The 17,421-nt window shown below is 44.5% G+C and overlaps 1 protein-coding gene across 1 annotated transcript in view; it reads left to right on the top strand.

Moving 5' to 3' along the window:
• The first annotated feature begins 556 nt into the window (after positions 1 to 556).
• The window catches only part of LOC132395814 (zinc-binding protein A33-like), a 31,661-nt gene continuing 14,796 nt past the window's right edge, over positions 557 to 17,421 (top strand). Inside the window, exons 1-5 of the mRNA XM_059972892.1 lie at positions 557 to 974; positions 1,419 to 1,514; positions 1,892 to 2,125; positions 4,949 to 4,971; positions 5,059 to 5,177. Coding sequence (XP_059828875.1) covers positions 564 to 974; positions 1,419 to 1,514; positions 1,892 to 2,125; positions 4,949 to 4,971; positions 5,059 to 5,177 — 883 coding nt within the window. The 5' untranslated portion in view covers positions 557 to 563. The remainder of the gene's footprint in view (positions 975 to 1,418; positions 1,515 to 1,891; positions 2,126 to 4,948; positions 4,972 to 5,058; positions 5,178 to 17,421) is intronic.

Raw genomic sequence — 17,421 nt, 5'->3', positions numbered from 1 at the left:
CTCAGTTCCTCCAGCATCATGTTTCTTACTCGAGATTCCAGCATCTGCAGTCTCCTGTGCCTCTCTTCACATAACTTGCGCTTTCAGTCCTGCCTGAGACTCAAACAGGCTCTTCTGTCCAGCTTCACATCTGTTGATCCTTATTTAGCCCATCACGCCAACTAGGACGCACGCTGCCAAAGCAGTTCTGTCCAGGGTGAAAGTTATCGGCCCTGTGGCTTCTCCTTTCACCACACGACCTCAATCAAGACGATCTTCCAGGGGAAGATCCTTGCGAACCCCGGGATGAGGCCTTTGGAGGTTCATTTGACATTCCAGTGGCATTGCCACGGGCTTAGTCAGTCGATGGCTGATTTATTATTTATGCTCTAACCTGTTAAGTGTGTTGCTGATTTCACCTTGAAATGGAAATTACCACTGTTACTTCCAAGTGAACAAAACCAGCAACAGAATGTTCATTCCATGAGGGTGTAGCGCGTCTAATGGACAATCGCGGTACTGCAGGGGATCAGCAGCTGCCCGGAAGTAAAAGCATTCTGAATCAGGAAGTGCTGGGAGTTAACATGGCTTCGAAAAGAGAGGTCGAGAGCTGGACCGAGGAGGCAATTTGTTCCATCTGCCTGGATTTCTTCACCGATCCGGTTATACTGGAGTGTGGGCACAACTTCTGTCGCTCTTGTATAACACAGTGTTGGGAAAGGGAGGAGAGAAACTCCTGCCCCGAATGTAGCGAGGTGTTTGCAGACCGCATCCTCAGGGTGAATCGGGCCTTAGTAAGTCTGGCTGAAAAAGCTCGAAATATAAACCTGAATCCGAAAGGGAAGGAAATAAAACTTCACTGCGAGGAACATGAGGAAGAACTGAAGCTGTTTTGTGAAACGGACAAGACACTGAACTGTCTGATCTGTATAGTCGCGCAGGAACACAGAGAACACCGTTTCATGCCGATTAAAGAAGCTGTTAAATTATATAAGGTAAAACTAACCCGAATTTGATCGTCACGCCTTCCTCCATTGTTCTGCCTGGAAGCACAGGAGCCTTCAAATCTAACACATCATTCCGTGCAACTTTCGCCATCTTCAATGGGATTACCACCTAACACATCTTTCTGTGCAACAGCCCAGCCCCACCCTTCCACATAACTCTCCGCACTGTGGCGATCGTTCTCCGTACTGTAAATCCCTTATACAATCCTTCCTCTCCAGTGATCTCCCTCGGGGCACTGTTACCTGCAAGCGAGACACGTGCTGCAGCTGACTCCTACACCGCCTCATTCGTCACCATTCAGCATACCAAAGGTCCCAATTCCTCCCGTTTCACTGAGTTCCTCCAGCATTTTGTGCGCGATAATCGGGTTTGATCGCCAGTTTATTTTGATCCACTTTTTTTTTCTATTTCCTTCACTTTCTGACTTCCAGGATCAGCTAAAATCTTCCGTAGACTCTCTCACAAAAAAGAAATCAATCTTCCAGGAAAAGGAGCAGAAACAGGAAGAGAAGATTTCTGGAGTTCGGGTGAGGCTTCCTGAGTGGAATTTCTGATATTACTGTACAATTTTGCTCCTATTAGTGTAGAAAAGCAGAGTATTGCAGCTCGAGTCACCGCATTAGATTCTGACCTCTGAAGCTGTCTGTGTAGAGTTTGCATATTCTCCCTGTGACTATGCAAGATTCTGACACATCTCAGGCACATGATGGATGAATGGTTAATCCTGTGAAGGTGCGGGAGGGTGTATGTGAATCAGGTGAGAGTTATTGAGTCAATGAGGGAGAATAGGTTTCAGGAGAATATGAGGGAACGGTGTTGACGGGGATGTCTCAGAAGAAGCATGAACTCCAAGGAAACAGAAAACAGCAGTGCAGTAAACTAATCTTCACCTTTCATTCAACAGAAACAGTCACACAGCGTTCAGTCCCACATCACATCCCAGTTTGCTGAACTGCGCCAGATTATCACTGAGAAAGAACAGAGCTTACTCAGGGATCTCAGGAAGGAAGAGGAGAAGATTATAAATCGAATGGAGAAAAATCGTCGAGAGATTCAAGAGAATATAAGGATTATTCAGGAGGATATCACAAAGTTAAACGGACACATGGATCAAAAAGACAGTGTGATATTTCTCAAGGTGAGGGATTATAATTCAATTTGTTTCTGTTAAAGGGTACTGAATGAACAGTGGTATATTTGAAAGAAACAAAACACAGTGGCCAACTCTAAAAAAGTCATTATCACTGCCGGTGATATTGCACATGTTGTTATACTTGCGTGACGCGTCCTCCAATCACTACAATAATGACGTTTCAAAATGTGGAAGATATGTATTCAATCCTTCATTAGAAACATACAATCTTGAAGGGATGAAACTTCAGTGTAATTAACCATAAATTAAACTGCAATGAAGCGGTCAACAAAAGACGTGACATCCGTCCATCCCCAGCTCAAAACTGCCCAGAACAAAGCACAAATACGCAACTTATTCCCTTACCTATTACCACGCCCCACTCACGTGACCAGTTACTATCATAAACACGCAACTCAGAATATAATTTGGACAGAAAACAGATGCGTTGCTCCTGCACATAACATTTACAAATGGCAGTAAACCGTTTTTCACCAGACAATTGCAACTATTCAGGGTTGCTGTTTTTCAAACAATTATCTTCCACAACTTCTATACATCCCAGGACAGAATGCAGTCTTCCCTGAAATGACTTCCTCTGATCATAACTAGCAGCTGCTGAATGTGTCTTGAATTGCCACATAACATATCCTCTAAAATGCCCATTAAAACCCAGTTTCAGTCACAAGATGTGAGTGTGTCTGGTGCAGTGGGTGTGAGGATCTCTCTGTAAATCAATGAAAACAAAGTATGTGACCCACACATCAAACTTATCCTCCATATCCGGTTTCAGACAAATTAGGGAAACTTTCGCTGTTCACTTTACATGTTCCGTTAAATTTTACATGGGATTATATCTCATTCTCCATCAGATTGCTGAACCTCTGGTTAGAATCTTTATGTCCTAGATTGCTGAACCTCTGTCTAGGATCTTTATGTCCTTGTTATCCACGGGATTGGTACAGGAGCATTGGAGGGAGGCAAATGTTGTCCCCTTGTTCAAAATAGGTAGTAGGGTTTGTGCCTAACAAGCCTGATAGATTTCTTTGAGGAGGTGATCAGGCATATAGATGAGGGTCGTGCACTGGATGTGAACTACATGGATTTTAGTGAGGCGTCTGACATGGTTCCACATGGTAGGCTTATTCAGCAAGTCAGAATGCATGGGATCCAGGGAAGTTTGGCCAGGTGGATTGCTTGTCTGCAGAGGGCAGAGCGTTGTGGTGGAGGGAGGACATTCAGATTGGGGGGTTGTGACTAGTGGTGTCCCACAAGGATCTGTTCTGGGGCCTCTACTTCTTGTGTCTTTTTTAACGACCTGGATGTAGGGGTAGAAGGGTGGGTTGGCAAGTTTGCAGACGACACGATGGTTGGTGGTTGACGGTTTGCAGACGACACGATAGTTTAGAAGATTGTCGAAGTTTGCAGAGAAACATTGATATGATGCAGAAGTGGGCTGACAAGTGGCAGATGAAGTTCAACCCGGAGAAGTGTGATGTGGTACAGTTTGGAAGGACAAACTCCAAGGCAGAGTACAAAGTAAATGGCAGGATATTTGGTAGTGTGGAGGAGCAGAGGGATCTTGGGGTACACGTCCACATATCCCTGAACGTTGCCTCACAGGTAGATAGGGTTGTTAAGAAAGCTTATGGGGTGTTAGCTTTCATAAGTCGAGGACGCGATGTAACGATGCAGATCTATAAAACTCTGGTTAGGCCACACTTGGAGTACTGTGTCCAGTTCTGGTTGCCTCAGTATAGGAAGGATGTGGAAGGATTGGAAAGGGTACAGAAGAGATTTACCAGGATGCTGCCTGGTTTAAAGTGGTTTAAACTATGATCAGAGATTAAGGGAGCTAGGGCTTTACTCTTTGAAGAAAAGGAGGATGAGAGGTGACATGATAGAGGTGTACAAGATATTAAGAGGAATAGACAGAGTGGACAGCCAGCGCCTCTTCCCCAGGGCACCACTGCACAGTACAAGAGGACATGGCTTTAAGGTAAGGGGAACAAAGTTCAAGGGGGATATTAGAGCAAGGTTTTTCACTCAGAGAGTGGTTGGTGCGTGGAGTGCACTGCCTGAGTCAGTGGTGAAGGCAGATACACTAGTGAAGTTTAAGAGACTACTAGACAGGTTTATGGAGGAATTTAATTTGAGGGGTTATATGGGAGGCAGGGTTTGAGGGCCAGCAAAACATTGTGGGCTGAAGGGCCTGTAATGTGCTGTACTATATTCTATTCTATTCTATTCTATTCTATAAGCAGTCCCTTTGGTCCATTTTATTATATCAATTTCATTACTTCACAATCCTCTTCCCACCTACTCATCACACCCAGCAACATTTCCCTGAACTCCATGGGAACTCCACGTGTTTATCCAGCCTCCCCATTAAGTTCAATCTCTGCTGTTCTACTTCTGCCACTCCCGTGGCAGTTAGTTCCACATCCTCTTCACTAAGTTTCTTCTGGGATTCATTAAAATCCATCTCGACTTTCATCTCCCAGAAGTTCACCCATACATAGAGGTACTGTCTACACCTGAACACAATCAAATCCATCACTGCTCTTATATTCCTTCATCTTATTACCCTGGCATAATATCTAGATGGAAATGCACAACCTGTCCTCTCTTTCCTGTAAGTTTCATCCTCTCAGTAATGGTCTAACTTTCAGAAATATTCTTTGTAATTTATCCCATGGTTCTGTATTATCTGTGTGTGTGAGTGTTTGTGGGAGTGGTAATTTTCAACACTTTGTTGTGATTTTGATGGAATTCAGGATGTGGACAGTAAGTCCAACTCTAATCAGATTTGTGTTTTATTTATTTCAGGAGAGAAGTCGTCAGAACATAAGGTATGACATGGTCTTCACTGAAACCATGTATGAATTTTTAAAGCAGTTCAAAATTGCATTTTATAACCAGCAGTTTAATATTTACAGGAGTAATGATGATGTCCAGGAATTGTCAGTGACAGATGAAGCCCTACCGGTTGAAAAATTCTATCACCCCTATTTTTTGAACAGAGTTCTGAAAGAAACACTTGCTGCCATTAATCGAGGTAAAACTTACAAAGGTTCATTCTCCTTGTTTCTGAGACACAAATAAGTTCTAACTTGATGCAAAGGTTGACTGTAATAATGGCTGAAGGGGAACTGAATATTATTCCAGATCAACCCCACTGACCAGGAGGCATCACTGTCACATGGTCAGCTGGAGATGTCAGACCCCTAAACATAGCAGCACAGGGTCACAATACAACCAATACATGAGACTGTCAGATGAACACTGTGTCCTGATCCCAGGCCACAGCACTAAGAAGCCAAGGCATGGGTTTTAACCCTACTGCAGGAGCTGTGAAATTAATACTGATTTCATGATATTGTAGGGAACAAAAGCGGGTATCAGTGTGGTGACTGGCATTGTCAGAAAAATACACAAGTCCTTCATGTGCCTGTGAGTGCAGACTCTGATTGACGCAGGACTTCCCACTTCTGGATCCACAACCCTCACTGTTGTTAGAGGAAGAAGAGAGAACGGTACTGATAGAGGACTGCATCGTCAGGAGGACAGACAGGAGATTTTGTGGATGTGAATGTGACACGCAAATGGTTTGTGCCTCATAGGTGCCAGTGTCAGGGACGTCTCAGGTCGTGTCCGCAGCATTTCAGAGAGGGAAGGATCACTGCCAGATATCTTGGCTAATGTTGGTAACAATGACATAGGAAGTAAAACCAAATAAGTCCTGAAAATAAAATTTGGGGAGCTCAGAAGAAAGATGAAAAACAGTACCTCAAGGATTGTAATTTCTGGAGTGCTGCCTGTGCCACGTGCTGGTGAGGGTAGAAACAGGATGACCTGGCAGATTAATGTGTGACTGAGAAGCTGGTGCAGGAGACAGAGCTTCATCTTCTGCGATCATGGGAATCCCTTCTGGGGGACGTATGACCTGTTCATAAGTAGTGGATTGCACCTGAGCCCAAGAGGGAACAATACTCTCACAGCGAAGTTCGATAGAGCTGATAGGGAGGGTTTCAACTAATTTGGCAGCGGGTGTGACACTAGAGTGAAGGAACTCTGATTTGGACTGATGTTAAATAAAATACAGAGATAGCCTGCAGACTGTCAGAACAGACAGATGCGAGGACAAAATTGCAACCAGCTGGGTGAGTATCAGTGCAGAAGGGATGCAGAATCAAATGGGTAGCAAATACAGTGCTCAAAGTGTTATGCTGTATTTCAATGCACGGAGTATAAGAAATAAGGTGACAGATTGTCGGGTATGATGTTGTGGCTATCACTGAATCGTAGCTGAAGGATAGTTGTAGGTGGAATGTCCAAGGTTACAGAATGTATCGGTGTAATAGGAAGGTAGGCAGAGAGGGTGGCGTGATTTTGCTAGTAAATCAGTAGAAAGTTGTGACATAAGGTAGGAAGATGTTGAATCCTTGAGGGTTGAGTTACAAAATTGCAAATGTAAAAGGACCCCAATGGCAGTTATATACAGGCTTCCCAACAGTAGCAGGGATGTGGATCACAGATTACAACTAGAAGTACAAATGGAGATCAAAGGGACAATGTTATGATAGTCATGGGAGATTGGAACATGAAAGTCAATTTGGAAAATGAGGTTGGAAAGGGATCTCAAGAGAGTGAATTTGTTGAATCCTACATGATGGCTTTTCAGAGCAGTTTGTCATTGAGCCTTCTTGGGGAACAACTCGGGGATTGGGTGCTATGTATTGACCTGAGATGATAAGATAAACGAACCCTTAGGAGGCAGAACTCAAAACATGACTGAGTTCAACTTGAAATTTGATAAGGAGAAAGTAAAGTCTGACGTTGTAGTATTTTCAGAGGAGTAAAATAAATTACAGTGGTCTGAGAGAGGAGATGTCCTAAACAAATTGGAAGGAGATGCTGGCAGGGATGACAGCAGAGCAGAAATGGTATCAGTTTATGGGAAATGAGGAAGGTGCAGGAAAGATATATTCCAAAAATAAATAAATACTCAAATAGCAAAACCGTTCGAAGGAAGACTGTAATGGAAAAGGTATTACTCGGACACAAAGGGAGATCGCTTTTGAAAGTCTTTATTATAACATGACACGTATCATGGAGAGCTCAACCTTTTAAAGCAGACTTCTTGAGACTCTCCCTGAGTACACAGACTTTTCTAATTATATAGACATAGTATATGTTATCAAAAGCTTCCAAGCATGTTTGTGAAATACAGTATGCAAGCAGATAATTCCTTTGCTCAATAATTATGTCTTAGCACAGTAAAAAGATATATAGTCAGGTTACTATTTTCTTTATCTATTCGAAGCTGCTTATGTCTGCAGCCTTGAAGCCAGAACAATTACACAATTCACATAGTATCTAGCTAGTAACAAAATTTCTTCCACAGTTCCCTCCTTGTTGATCTTTTGTAGATCAACTCTCACATGGTAATTTCTGCTCTTCCTCATAAGGGGGTTTATATCCATAGGGCAAGGGACTTTCCTTTCCAGGGTACACCTTTTCGCCCCAGCAGTGTTCAGTACTTGGTCTGTAGTTCATTTCTGGGACAACACTGGTACCCTAGGGCTGGTCAAATTCCCTTTTATTAACTGACTACAGCCCATCCTCAAAAACCCACATACACAGCACCCCGAATTACATACCACAGTCACTATTATAATTCCATGCACGGCCCATTTTCCCCATTAAGGGAACCATTCCTATAGCCCTTCCCAGCAGTATCCTCCGGTATTAAAGTTTTCAAATTGTTCTCCCATTTTCCACATCTCCACAACCTTTTCCATTACGTGCTGGTTCAAGTGGTTATATTTTCTGAAACATCACGGATGTAGGTACAACATTCTTTCCCTATCATAGCACAGGTTGCCCCTTTTTCAAAATAAAGTCAAGGGCCATTCAATTTTGCAAAACTGTCTGCCATATGGCGATCATCTCAGTGGTTATGCCATGCACTTGGGACTGAGTTTCTTCCAGAGTGTTTAGTAGTGTTATTGGCCAGTTTTTTTTTCTAGGGCAGCAGCTAGCTTAATTATTGCTGTGGCAGTCTGACCCTCTCCATAGCTAGGAAACACTATCATCCTGAATCGTTCTGCCTCTGATATGCCCCTTCTTGTCCTAGTCCAATGGGGGTGTTCCCTGGGATGATCTATAATCCTTAAGTGAGGCACTGTATGCTAATTAACAGCACCCACTCCATTCCTTATTAAAACTTCATTTTAAAATATCACCAGACTCTCCCGGGAGCCAGGGGTATGCCCTACTCCCACACACCCAGTAAGTGTCATTTACTGGTCGGGGAAGGTCGGCAGTGGTAAAGAGGGTACATCTGCTATTTCCCAGTTGATAAGGGAAACAAGGGTTATGACTGCAATAACAAGTGGCATCCACTGGCTCAGAGGAGGGATCTACTTTAATTCCAAGTTTTAATTTTGAGAGATCCCTCGGGGTTGGCCGGAGTTACCATCCCTCAAAACAACAGGGATAGCATTGATCCCTTCTCGGATTTCTTGTTTCGGAACAGTTTGCACCCCATTTTGTCCCATTACCGTGCGCCTGAAATCAAGGAATAGCATCAGTCTCATTTTCGGTACCATGGTTTTCCCATGCTGTGGTACTTCAACACATACCCAGCTGGCTCCCTGCTTTACCTGCTCAGCATAGATGAGACATAAGGATAAAAAGGTGACTACTACTCGCAATCTGAATTAGTCCTCCCATGTACACCAATCCCCCCCCCCATCCAATGCATCTTCGATGCTTTCTGACTCCACTGATGGTTAGTTGCTAGTTGACTCAGCTGCCCCACAGCTTTCCGCTTTTGACGGGTGATGTTTTCTGCATCTAGCTGCATGAACCCAATCTTCTTTTCTGTCTACTTTCAAGGCCGGGTGGTTAGCAAGGTCCTTTCTAACTAGGAGAAAGAGAAGTTCAGATTTTTTTTTCATATACTTGGTCTCCTGGTTGGAATCCATGTATGGGGGCTTTTCCAACATTGGCCTGTGCCTGTCTCCTCCTCTCATGCAGTTCAGCCGCTGTTCTACAGATGGCTTGTGCATAGGCCGGAGTTTGCTCATCATTCCATATCAGAGCCAATTTTTCGGCACATACTGGGGTCTGGCCCCTGTGGTCATTGGGCGTCCCATGAGGTCTTCATGAGGCGTCACTCATATAGAAACCTGGAACACTACAGCACAGTACAAGCCCTTCAGCCCTCTATGTTGTGCCGACCCATATAATCCTTAAAAATAGTACTAAACCCACACTACCCCACAACCCTCCATTTTTCTTTCATCCATGTGCCTGTCCAAGAAGCTCTTAAATACCCATAATGATTTAGCCTCCACCACCATCCCTGGCAAGTTTTTCCAAGCACTCACAAACCTCTGTGTAACAAGTTTACCCCTGATATCTCCCCTAAAGTTCCCTCCTTTAATTTTTTACATATGCCCTCTGGTGTTTGCTATTGGTGCCCTGGGAAACAGGTGCTGACTATCCACACTAACTACGCCTCTCATAATCTTGTAGACCTCTATCAAGTCCCATCTCATTCTTCTACACTCCAAAGAGAAAAGTCCCATCTCTGCTAACCTTGCTTCATATGACTTGTCCTCCAAACTAAGCAACATCCTGGTAAATCTTCTCTGTGCCCTCTACATAGCTTCCACATCCTGCCTATAATGAGGTGACCAGAATTGAACACACTACTCCAAGTGCGGTCTCACCAGAGATTTTTAGAGTTGCAACATGACCTCTCCACTCTTGAACTTAATCCCCATGTTAATGAAGTCTAGAATCCCATAGACCTTCTTAACTACCCTATCAACCTGTGCAGCGACCTTGAGAGATGTATGGATTTGAACCCGAAGGTCCCTTTGTTCATCCACACTCTTAAGTAACTGACCATTTATCCTGTACTCTGTCTTCTGTTTTGTCCTTCCAAAATGCATCACCTCACACTTGTCCGGATTGAACTCCATCTGCCATTTTTCTGCCCAACTCTACAGCCTGTCTATATCCTCTTGTAACCTTCGACCACCTACAGCTCCATCCATAACTCCTCTAATCTTCGAGTCATCCGAAAACTTACTCACCCATTCTTCCGCCTCTACATCCAGCTTATTTATAAAAGTCACAAATAGCAGGTGTCCCAGCACAGATCCCTGCGGCACTACTTCCTGTAGCTCTATTCTTTCTAATTCGCATTGCATACAATGGATGGTGGTGGAGGCTAAATCATTATGGGGAGAGATTCTGGCCATGACAAGGTATTATTCTGACACACCTTGGACAGGGCATTTTTCAGCTCCTCAGTCACTCTTTCCACTATCTCTGTTGACTGAGGCTGAAAGGGAATATGCAAATCCCATGGCCTGTACTAAATCCTTTACTATTCTGCTTGTAAAATGGGTACCTCGGTCACTGTTTATCCCCATGGGTATTCAATATCTAGTTATTATTTCCTTCCACAATATTTTCACCACCGTCCTAGCATCATCTTTTCGAGTAGGGTAGGCTTCCAACAATCGGGAATACATGTCCACTATTACCAGCATATATTTTTATCCCAAGGCCGGGTGCATGTGCACAAAATCAATTTGCATATTTTCAAAGGGCAATTTAGGCATCGGAAGGTGATCATACGTGGCTTCCCCCTTTCCCGGGTTGTACTGTTGACAGACAGGACAAGATCACACCATTTTTTGTATGACTTAGGTTATACCAGGGGCATACCACTGCTGATCAATTGCATGCTGCATTCCTTCTTTGCCCATGTGTGCCTGTGCATGTACTAGGTGACACGGGCAAAAAGAGGGTGCTTGGACATACTACCCACCCATCTTCGTGAAACCAAAATCCATCCCTACAGTAGCATTGTACTTTTTCCCATGTTCGTTTTCTTGTGAGCTAGAGTTTTGCTGCACAGCCTGCAACGCAGAGGGCTCCAGGACAGGGATAGGGGTGTCACTGGAAGTACAGAAAGCTTGTAAGACTGGCTTCTAGCTGGCTGCTACCCTCTTGGCAATTTCGTCAGCACGAGCATTTCTCTGAGAAATTTCATCTGTGGCTCTAGTGTGAGCTTCACATTAAATAATCGCTAGTTGCTTTGGTAGTTGAATAGCTTCCAGCAAATTCATCACCAGCTGAGAATGTGTGATGGGTTTCCCCGCCGATGTAATGAATCCCCTGTTTTCCCATATTTGTCTGAAATCATGTACTACGCCAAATGCGTAGCGAGAGTCCGTATATATATTGGCTGTCTGACCTTTAGGCAGTATACAGGCTCAGCTTAGGGTGAAAAGTTCTGCTGAAGTTCCCTGAGACAATGCGTAGGCCTTCACTGTCTGGTGTGGATCCACTATGGCATATCTGGCCAGGAGTAGATCATCTCTGGGCTTATGTGAAGCTCCATCAATAAAAAGGATCAGGTCCGGATTCAGCAAAGGGTCTGCTCACAGATCCACCTCTGGGGGAGGTAGAATATTGTACAACAGCAATGCAATCATGTCCTTTTTTCTCAGAATTTTCTGGGACAAAAGTAGCAGGACTGACTGCCGGTGATCGCTGATAGGTGTAGTTGGGGTGCGATAGCAGAATTACTTCATATCCTGTATGTCTGGAGGCGGTGAAGAGTTAAGTTGCTGCTGAGTTCAGAAGCAGCATAACAGCATGCAGTACTCTTACCTCGCAAGGGTGATCGAGGATCAGTGGTAAGAACTTTTCGACCGTTATTGCTGTAGTGGCCACGGCGCGAAGCCAGGCAGGCATTCCCAGGACCGCAGTAGTTAAGTCCGTAGAATAGTAGGCTTTTGGTCTCTTCCTGCTCCCATGATTCTGGATAAGGACTCCAGCGGCGAACCCTCGTTTCTCACAAACATGTCGGTGCGCATAATTAGGGTCCAAAAGCTGGGGCGGTGGTTACCACTGCCTTCAAGGCTTGGAATGCGTTTTCTCTCTCTGGGGTCCATTCTACCTGCATAGGTGCCTCTTTTGCAGTGGCAACATGGAGGACTGCATCGTACAGGCGATATTCGTATATCCATTGTTGACAATAGCCGACTATCTCCAGAAAGAAAAGCACCTCTGTCTTTGTTTTAAGTGGTGGTATCCGAAGGATGGCTTGGATCCGGTCTGGTCCTATCTCCCGAGTTCCAGCCTTCAGAGTAAACCCAAGATACTGTACTTGGGGCTGACAAAAATATAGCTTAGTTCTGGACACTCCGTGTGGCTAAGAACTGAAGGAGAGCCAACGAGTCTTTCACGCAGTCTGCCACTAAAAGGTTGTCGGCGTACTGTATCAATATAGAACTTCCCTCCTTGCGGCATTCATCCACATCATGTTTAATAGCAGCGGCGTACATGGCTGGACTTTCAGTATATCCCTGGGGTAGCAGAGTCCAGGTGTACTGCTGCTCCTTGTAAGTGAAGGCGAACAGATATTGGCTGTCTGGGTGGAGAGGAATAGAGAAGAAGGCAGCACACAAGTTGACAACAGTGTAGACAATAGCATCAGATGGAATAGATGAAAGAACCATGTTAACATCAGGGCTATGGGAATTACAATATTGTTTACAGCTCGTAGATCTTGCACAAAGCACCACACATTAGCCCATCCAGCCTTGAGTATAGGCAGTATCGTTGTGTTACAGGAACTGACAGTAGATCTGAGAACCCCTTGTTGTATCAGAGAGTCTATAACTGGGGCTATACCTTCTTCTGCCTCAGGGGCCAAACGGTATTGTCGGACGCATGCATTCTGTTTTAGCATTACACAGTGGTCTTTTGCAGTGAGCACTGGGCCTACGTTTGTCTTGTGAAGGGCCCACAGGTCTGCATTTACTGTTTCCAAAACTAAACGACCTGTAGAACCTGGCAGCTCAGGCAGTTGCTGTCGTTGGAAATCAGTTAGGGGGACTTGCAACTGACAGGAAATTCCTGGAAGATATACTCTTCCGTCTTCAGACCTGGACCACTCGGAATCCCCAATACAGTTGATAATGGGGGAATATTGTAACGGCTTGAGCATAGGGCCCATCTGTTTTGCCCGATGGGGGAGGGGGGCACATGGCAAGGGTCAAATGAGGTACTGAGTCAAGGCGGAGCAGGGATTGTTGCTCCGCAGAGACGTGTACCGGGATGCACAATCCTTCCCAAGGTAGAGATAAAGTTCCGGGTGTAGTTTATTTACCTCCCCCTCATGAGTGCGCGTCTTTTCCCGATATTCAGAGTTATCTTCCGTTGTATACCACGCCAAGCAGTGAGAGGCAGTGGGACTGTACCACTTGCAATAGGCGCTGCAAATTTCAGTGTGAGCCAATGGTGTCAGTTTGTCAACTTGCTGCCTCAGGTGACACATCTTAACAGTATAGGGGTTGCCCCTCAGATTTAGCTTCAGAGGTAAGGAGCATGGACGTTAACTGGTGTGTCCGGGGTGAGGGTACGTCCATATGCATGCCCTGAGGGTGCAGTAAATAGTGGCTCCTATTTTGCAAAGAGCCTGGCGTCCCAACGGGGGCAATGGAGTAGTTTTGGCTATTATCAGAGTTTCTTCTGTACGATTGGCTCCCAGCGACAAAGTGACCTTCTTTGATAAGGGGTTCTGACAGGGGAATGCCAGCTATTCCCACAGTTACTACTCTGTTTTGGCTGAAGGGTAGTCCCAGGGAGAGGGGTACAGAGGACAGGGCAGCGCCATTGTCCACCAAGGCTCGCAAATGAGTGTCTCCTATTCTAAGGGTTACCATGGATTGCGTTTTGGTGTATTGGGAGAGTGATATAACCGCTCACTGCACCAACACCTCCCCTGGGCCCCCCTATTCTGATGGAAAAGGGTGATTATAAGTAAAGGAGGGTCCTTCCCTTTCATTTGACTGGGCAGGCAGCGTAGGGTCTCTATAAAAATGCTTCGACACTCCCTGGCATAATGCCCGTTCTTCCCACAATTTTGACATATATCCCAGGACCTAACCCTTTTCTGTCCCCTTCTACTTTCTCTTTTATTTCCTTCTCCCCGATCCTGCCTATAGAACTGTGTTCTATGTGCCTTAGGGCCATCTTGTGGCCCAACGAAAAGTCTCTCCCTATCCATGTTTACCAGTGTGGTAACTACCTCAGGCCAGGAAATAGTCTGCCAGTGCGAATTTCGCATCTTAAAAGTCTGAGCCTGCTGTGGCAGCATGCAATTGAGGAGCCAATGAAGAAATGCAGCGGGTCTTTTTACTGCGTTAGGTGCCTCCGCTACCATGGCCCGCGCCTCTGCGGGGTCCACGGCTTTAATGTTGCTGTCGGCCTGATCGTTATTTTTGGAGCTTGCTGAACTGGGTGAGAGGAAGAATCGGGAAGGACAGGAGAGGGTGAGTGATGTCGGGTTTGGCTTCTAGTTCGCATAGCATTTCCTAATCATTCTTCTACCTGTCCTCCCCACACTGTCCCTTCCTGTGGTTCGGTAAGTTGTTCCTCCACCGAGGCGAGCCGGCGCTGCTTGTTCTTGTACACAATTATTCTGCTGATGCCAGGCAGCGAACATTTCTATTACCTCGTCCATCATTCCGTCCGGTCCTATATTGGGACCGTAATCCCTCCTGGCCTGGGACACCATTTGGGTTTTCTGGGGATATAGTGGCACAGCAGCGGGCGTGGTGGGATAGGGTGATGGAGCAGTAGATGTCAGTGGGCCCTGATTTTTAGGAAAACCAGGTGTTTCGGGAGACTTCTTCTTCCTTTTTTCTTTCGGAGTTTGGTGTCTTTTTGCTACCTCCATCCATTTTTCAAAGCACCCATAATATACTCAAAATCTGAATTTGGGTTTCCATTTCTGGTCGCCACCTCGTCTCATCAGGTTTGTATTAATGGAATGTTAAAACTTCCGCCATATGGCCAGTATCCCTGTGACCAGCCATAGAGATCACTGCTAAAAGTTACTGCATTTCGGTCGTCTCCGGTTTCCCTGATCACCGTATCGGCAGGTGATCCCGGGGGCACCAGAAGGTCTCCTACCTTTTGTTGAGCCTTCTTCACTGTTCTCATTCGCTTTTCCGTTTTCTTACTTACTTTCAGGGCCCCTTTCGATCTTGCTTGTCAGGACAGGGTTGCAGGAGCAGCAGAAGCCGCTCGACCGCTAGAATTTCCCATTGTCTGCAAAAGAGCACAGTTACGCTCCACGTTTCTGGTAATCTATTTACAGCGCTCACCGGTATCAAAGAGTTTTGTCAGCGGTCCCTTCGTTCCTTTATCTTCAGTTCAGTAGCTACCCTTTCTTACGTTTCAGTCCCCCTTTCAGCTGGGACGCCGGTGCCTTTCCTAACTTGGAAAGTCCCCACGTTCTGCTCGGGTTCTTTTTTTGGATCATGCTAATTTGCTCGTTCCTCTAATTCCATTCTAACTTGAGGGGTGGTAGAGCACTATGAGGATCCCATCCTCGTCACCAGATTGTTGTGGAAAAGTTATTACTCGGACACAAAGTGAGATGGCTTTTGAAAGTCTTTATTATAACATGATACGTTATCAAGCAGAGCTCAAACTCTTAAAGCAGAGTTCTTGATACTCTCCCCGAGTACACAGACTTTTCTCATTATACAGACATAGTGTATGTTATCAAAAGCTTCCAAGCATGTTTGTGAAATACAGCATGCAGGCAGATAATTCCTTTGTTCAATAATCATGTCTTAGCACAGTAAAAAATGTATAGAAAAAAGAACAGAACATCACGCAATTATGCTTTGATTACTCGCGCTCAAGCTAGTTAGTCATTTACAGCAGTCCTGCAGGAGCAGTTTAAGGCCGGTGTGAAAACAAAAACAACTCTTTCACCCCTTAGTATCTAGCTAGTAATAAAATTTCTTCTGCAAAGACAAGTTAATGTAAAAGCAGACAGTGCATACAACGAAGAAAAAAATAGTAGGAAGACAGAGGATTGGGAAGCTTTTAAGTACCTACAGAGAGGATCCAAAATAATGATTGGGAAGGGAAAAATGAAATATGAAAGCAAGCTAGCAAATAATATCAGAGCGGATAGTAACTAACAGAATCAGTGAGAGGGGAACAGTGAAATACGTAATTGATTTTAATTGACTATTACTTTCATCCTTGCTGTACATGAAGAGTAAACACATTTACATTACAACTCAGTGTAAATGTGCAATATGCAATTTATAGTAATTTATAATAGATAGTACGCACAACAGGATATTCAATATAACATAGAAATACAGTTGTGTAAGCAGGAGTTAAGTAGTCTAATCCCCAGTGGAAGAAGCTGTCCCCGGAACCTGTTGGTCCTGATTTGTGATGCGGTATCATTTCCTGTTTGGTAGCTACTGGTACAGTTTGTGCCCATGATCGTTTGGGCCATTTTTATACACCTGTCTTTGTAAGGCAAGCTAGCAAACAATATTAAAGTGGATAGTAAAAGTGTTTTACAAGTATGTAAAATAAAATAGAGATGAGTGTGGAGACCACTAGAAGATGAGTCCAAATATATAATAACGGGGGAGAAAGCGATGGAAGATAAACTAAATGAGTATTTTGCTTCACTGTGGAAGACATTGGCATTGTACCAGATGTTGAAGGGTGCGAGGGGAAAGAAGTGAGTGCAATTACTATTATAAGGAAGAAGGTGCTCAAAAAGCTGAAAGCCCTAAAGGCACGTAAGTCAACCAGACCAGATAAACTGCACCATAGTGTTCTGAAAGAGGTAGCGGTAGACATTGTGGACGCATTAGAAATGATCTTTCAAAAATCACTGGAATCTGTCATAATGCCAGAGACTGGAAAAATGCAAATGTCACTCCATTCTAAGTAAGAAGGAAGGCAGCAGAAAGGAAATTATAGACCAGTTAACGTCACCTCTGTGGTTGGTAAGAAGATAGAGCCAATTGGTAAGGATGAGATGACAGAGTATTTGATGAGACAGGACAAGATAGTACAAACTCAGCATGGTTTCTTTTAGGGAAAATCTTGCCTGCTGAACCTGTTAGAATTTTATGAGGAGATTACAAGCAGCAGTGACAACGGGAATGCAGGAGATGGTGTATATGTGTACTCTCAGAAGGCCTTTTATAAAGTCCTACACATGAGGCTGCTTACAAGTTAAGAGCCCATGGTATTACTGAAGAGTTGTTGTCATGGTAGGAAGCAGCGAATGAGAGTAAAAATAATCTTTTCTGTTTGCCTGCCAGTGACTAGTGGTGTAGCTCCATGGTCAGTGTTGAGACCAGTTCTTTTTATGCCGTATATCAATGACTGTTTAGATGGCTTTGTTAACAAGTTTGCAGATGATACAAAGA

This window comes from Hypanus sabinus, chromosome 6, assembly GCF_030144855.1.
Source record: "Hypanus sabinus isolate sHypSab1 chromosome 6, sHypSab1.hap1, whole genome shotgun sequence".
Taxonomy (NCBI): domain Eukaryota; kingdom Metazoa; phylum Chordata; class Chondrichthyes; order Myliobatiformes; family Dasyatidae; genus Hypanus; species Hypanus sabinus.
The sequence above is the reverse complement of the archived record's forward strand: the minus strand, read 5'-3'. Positions and strand labels throughout refer to the sequence as shown.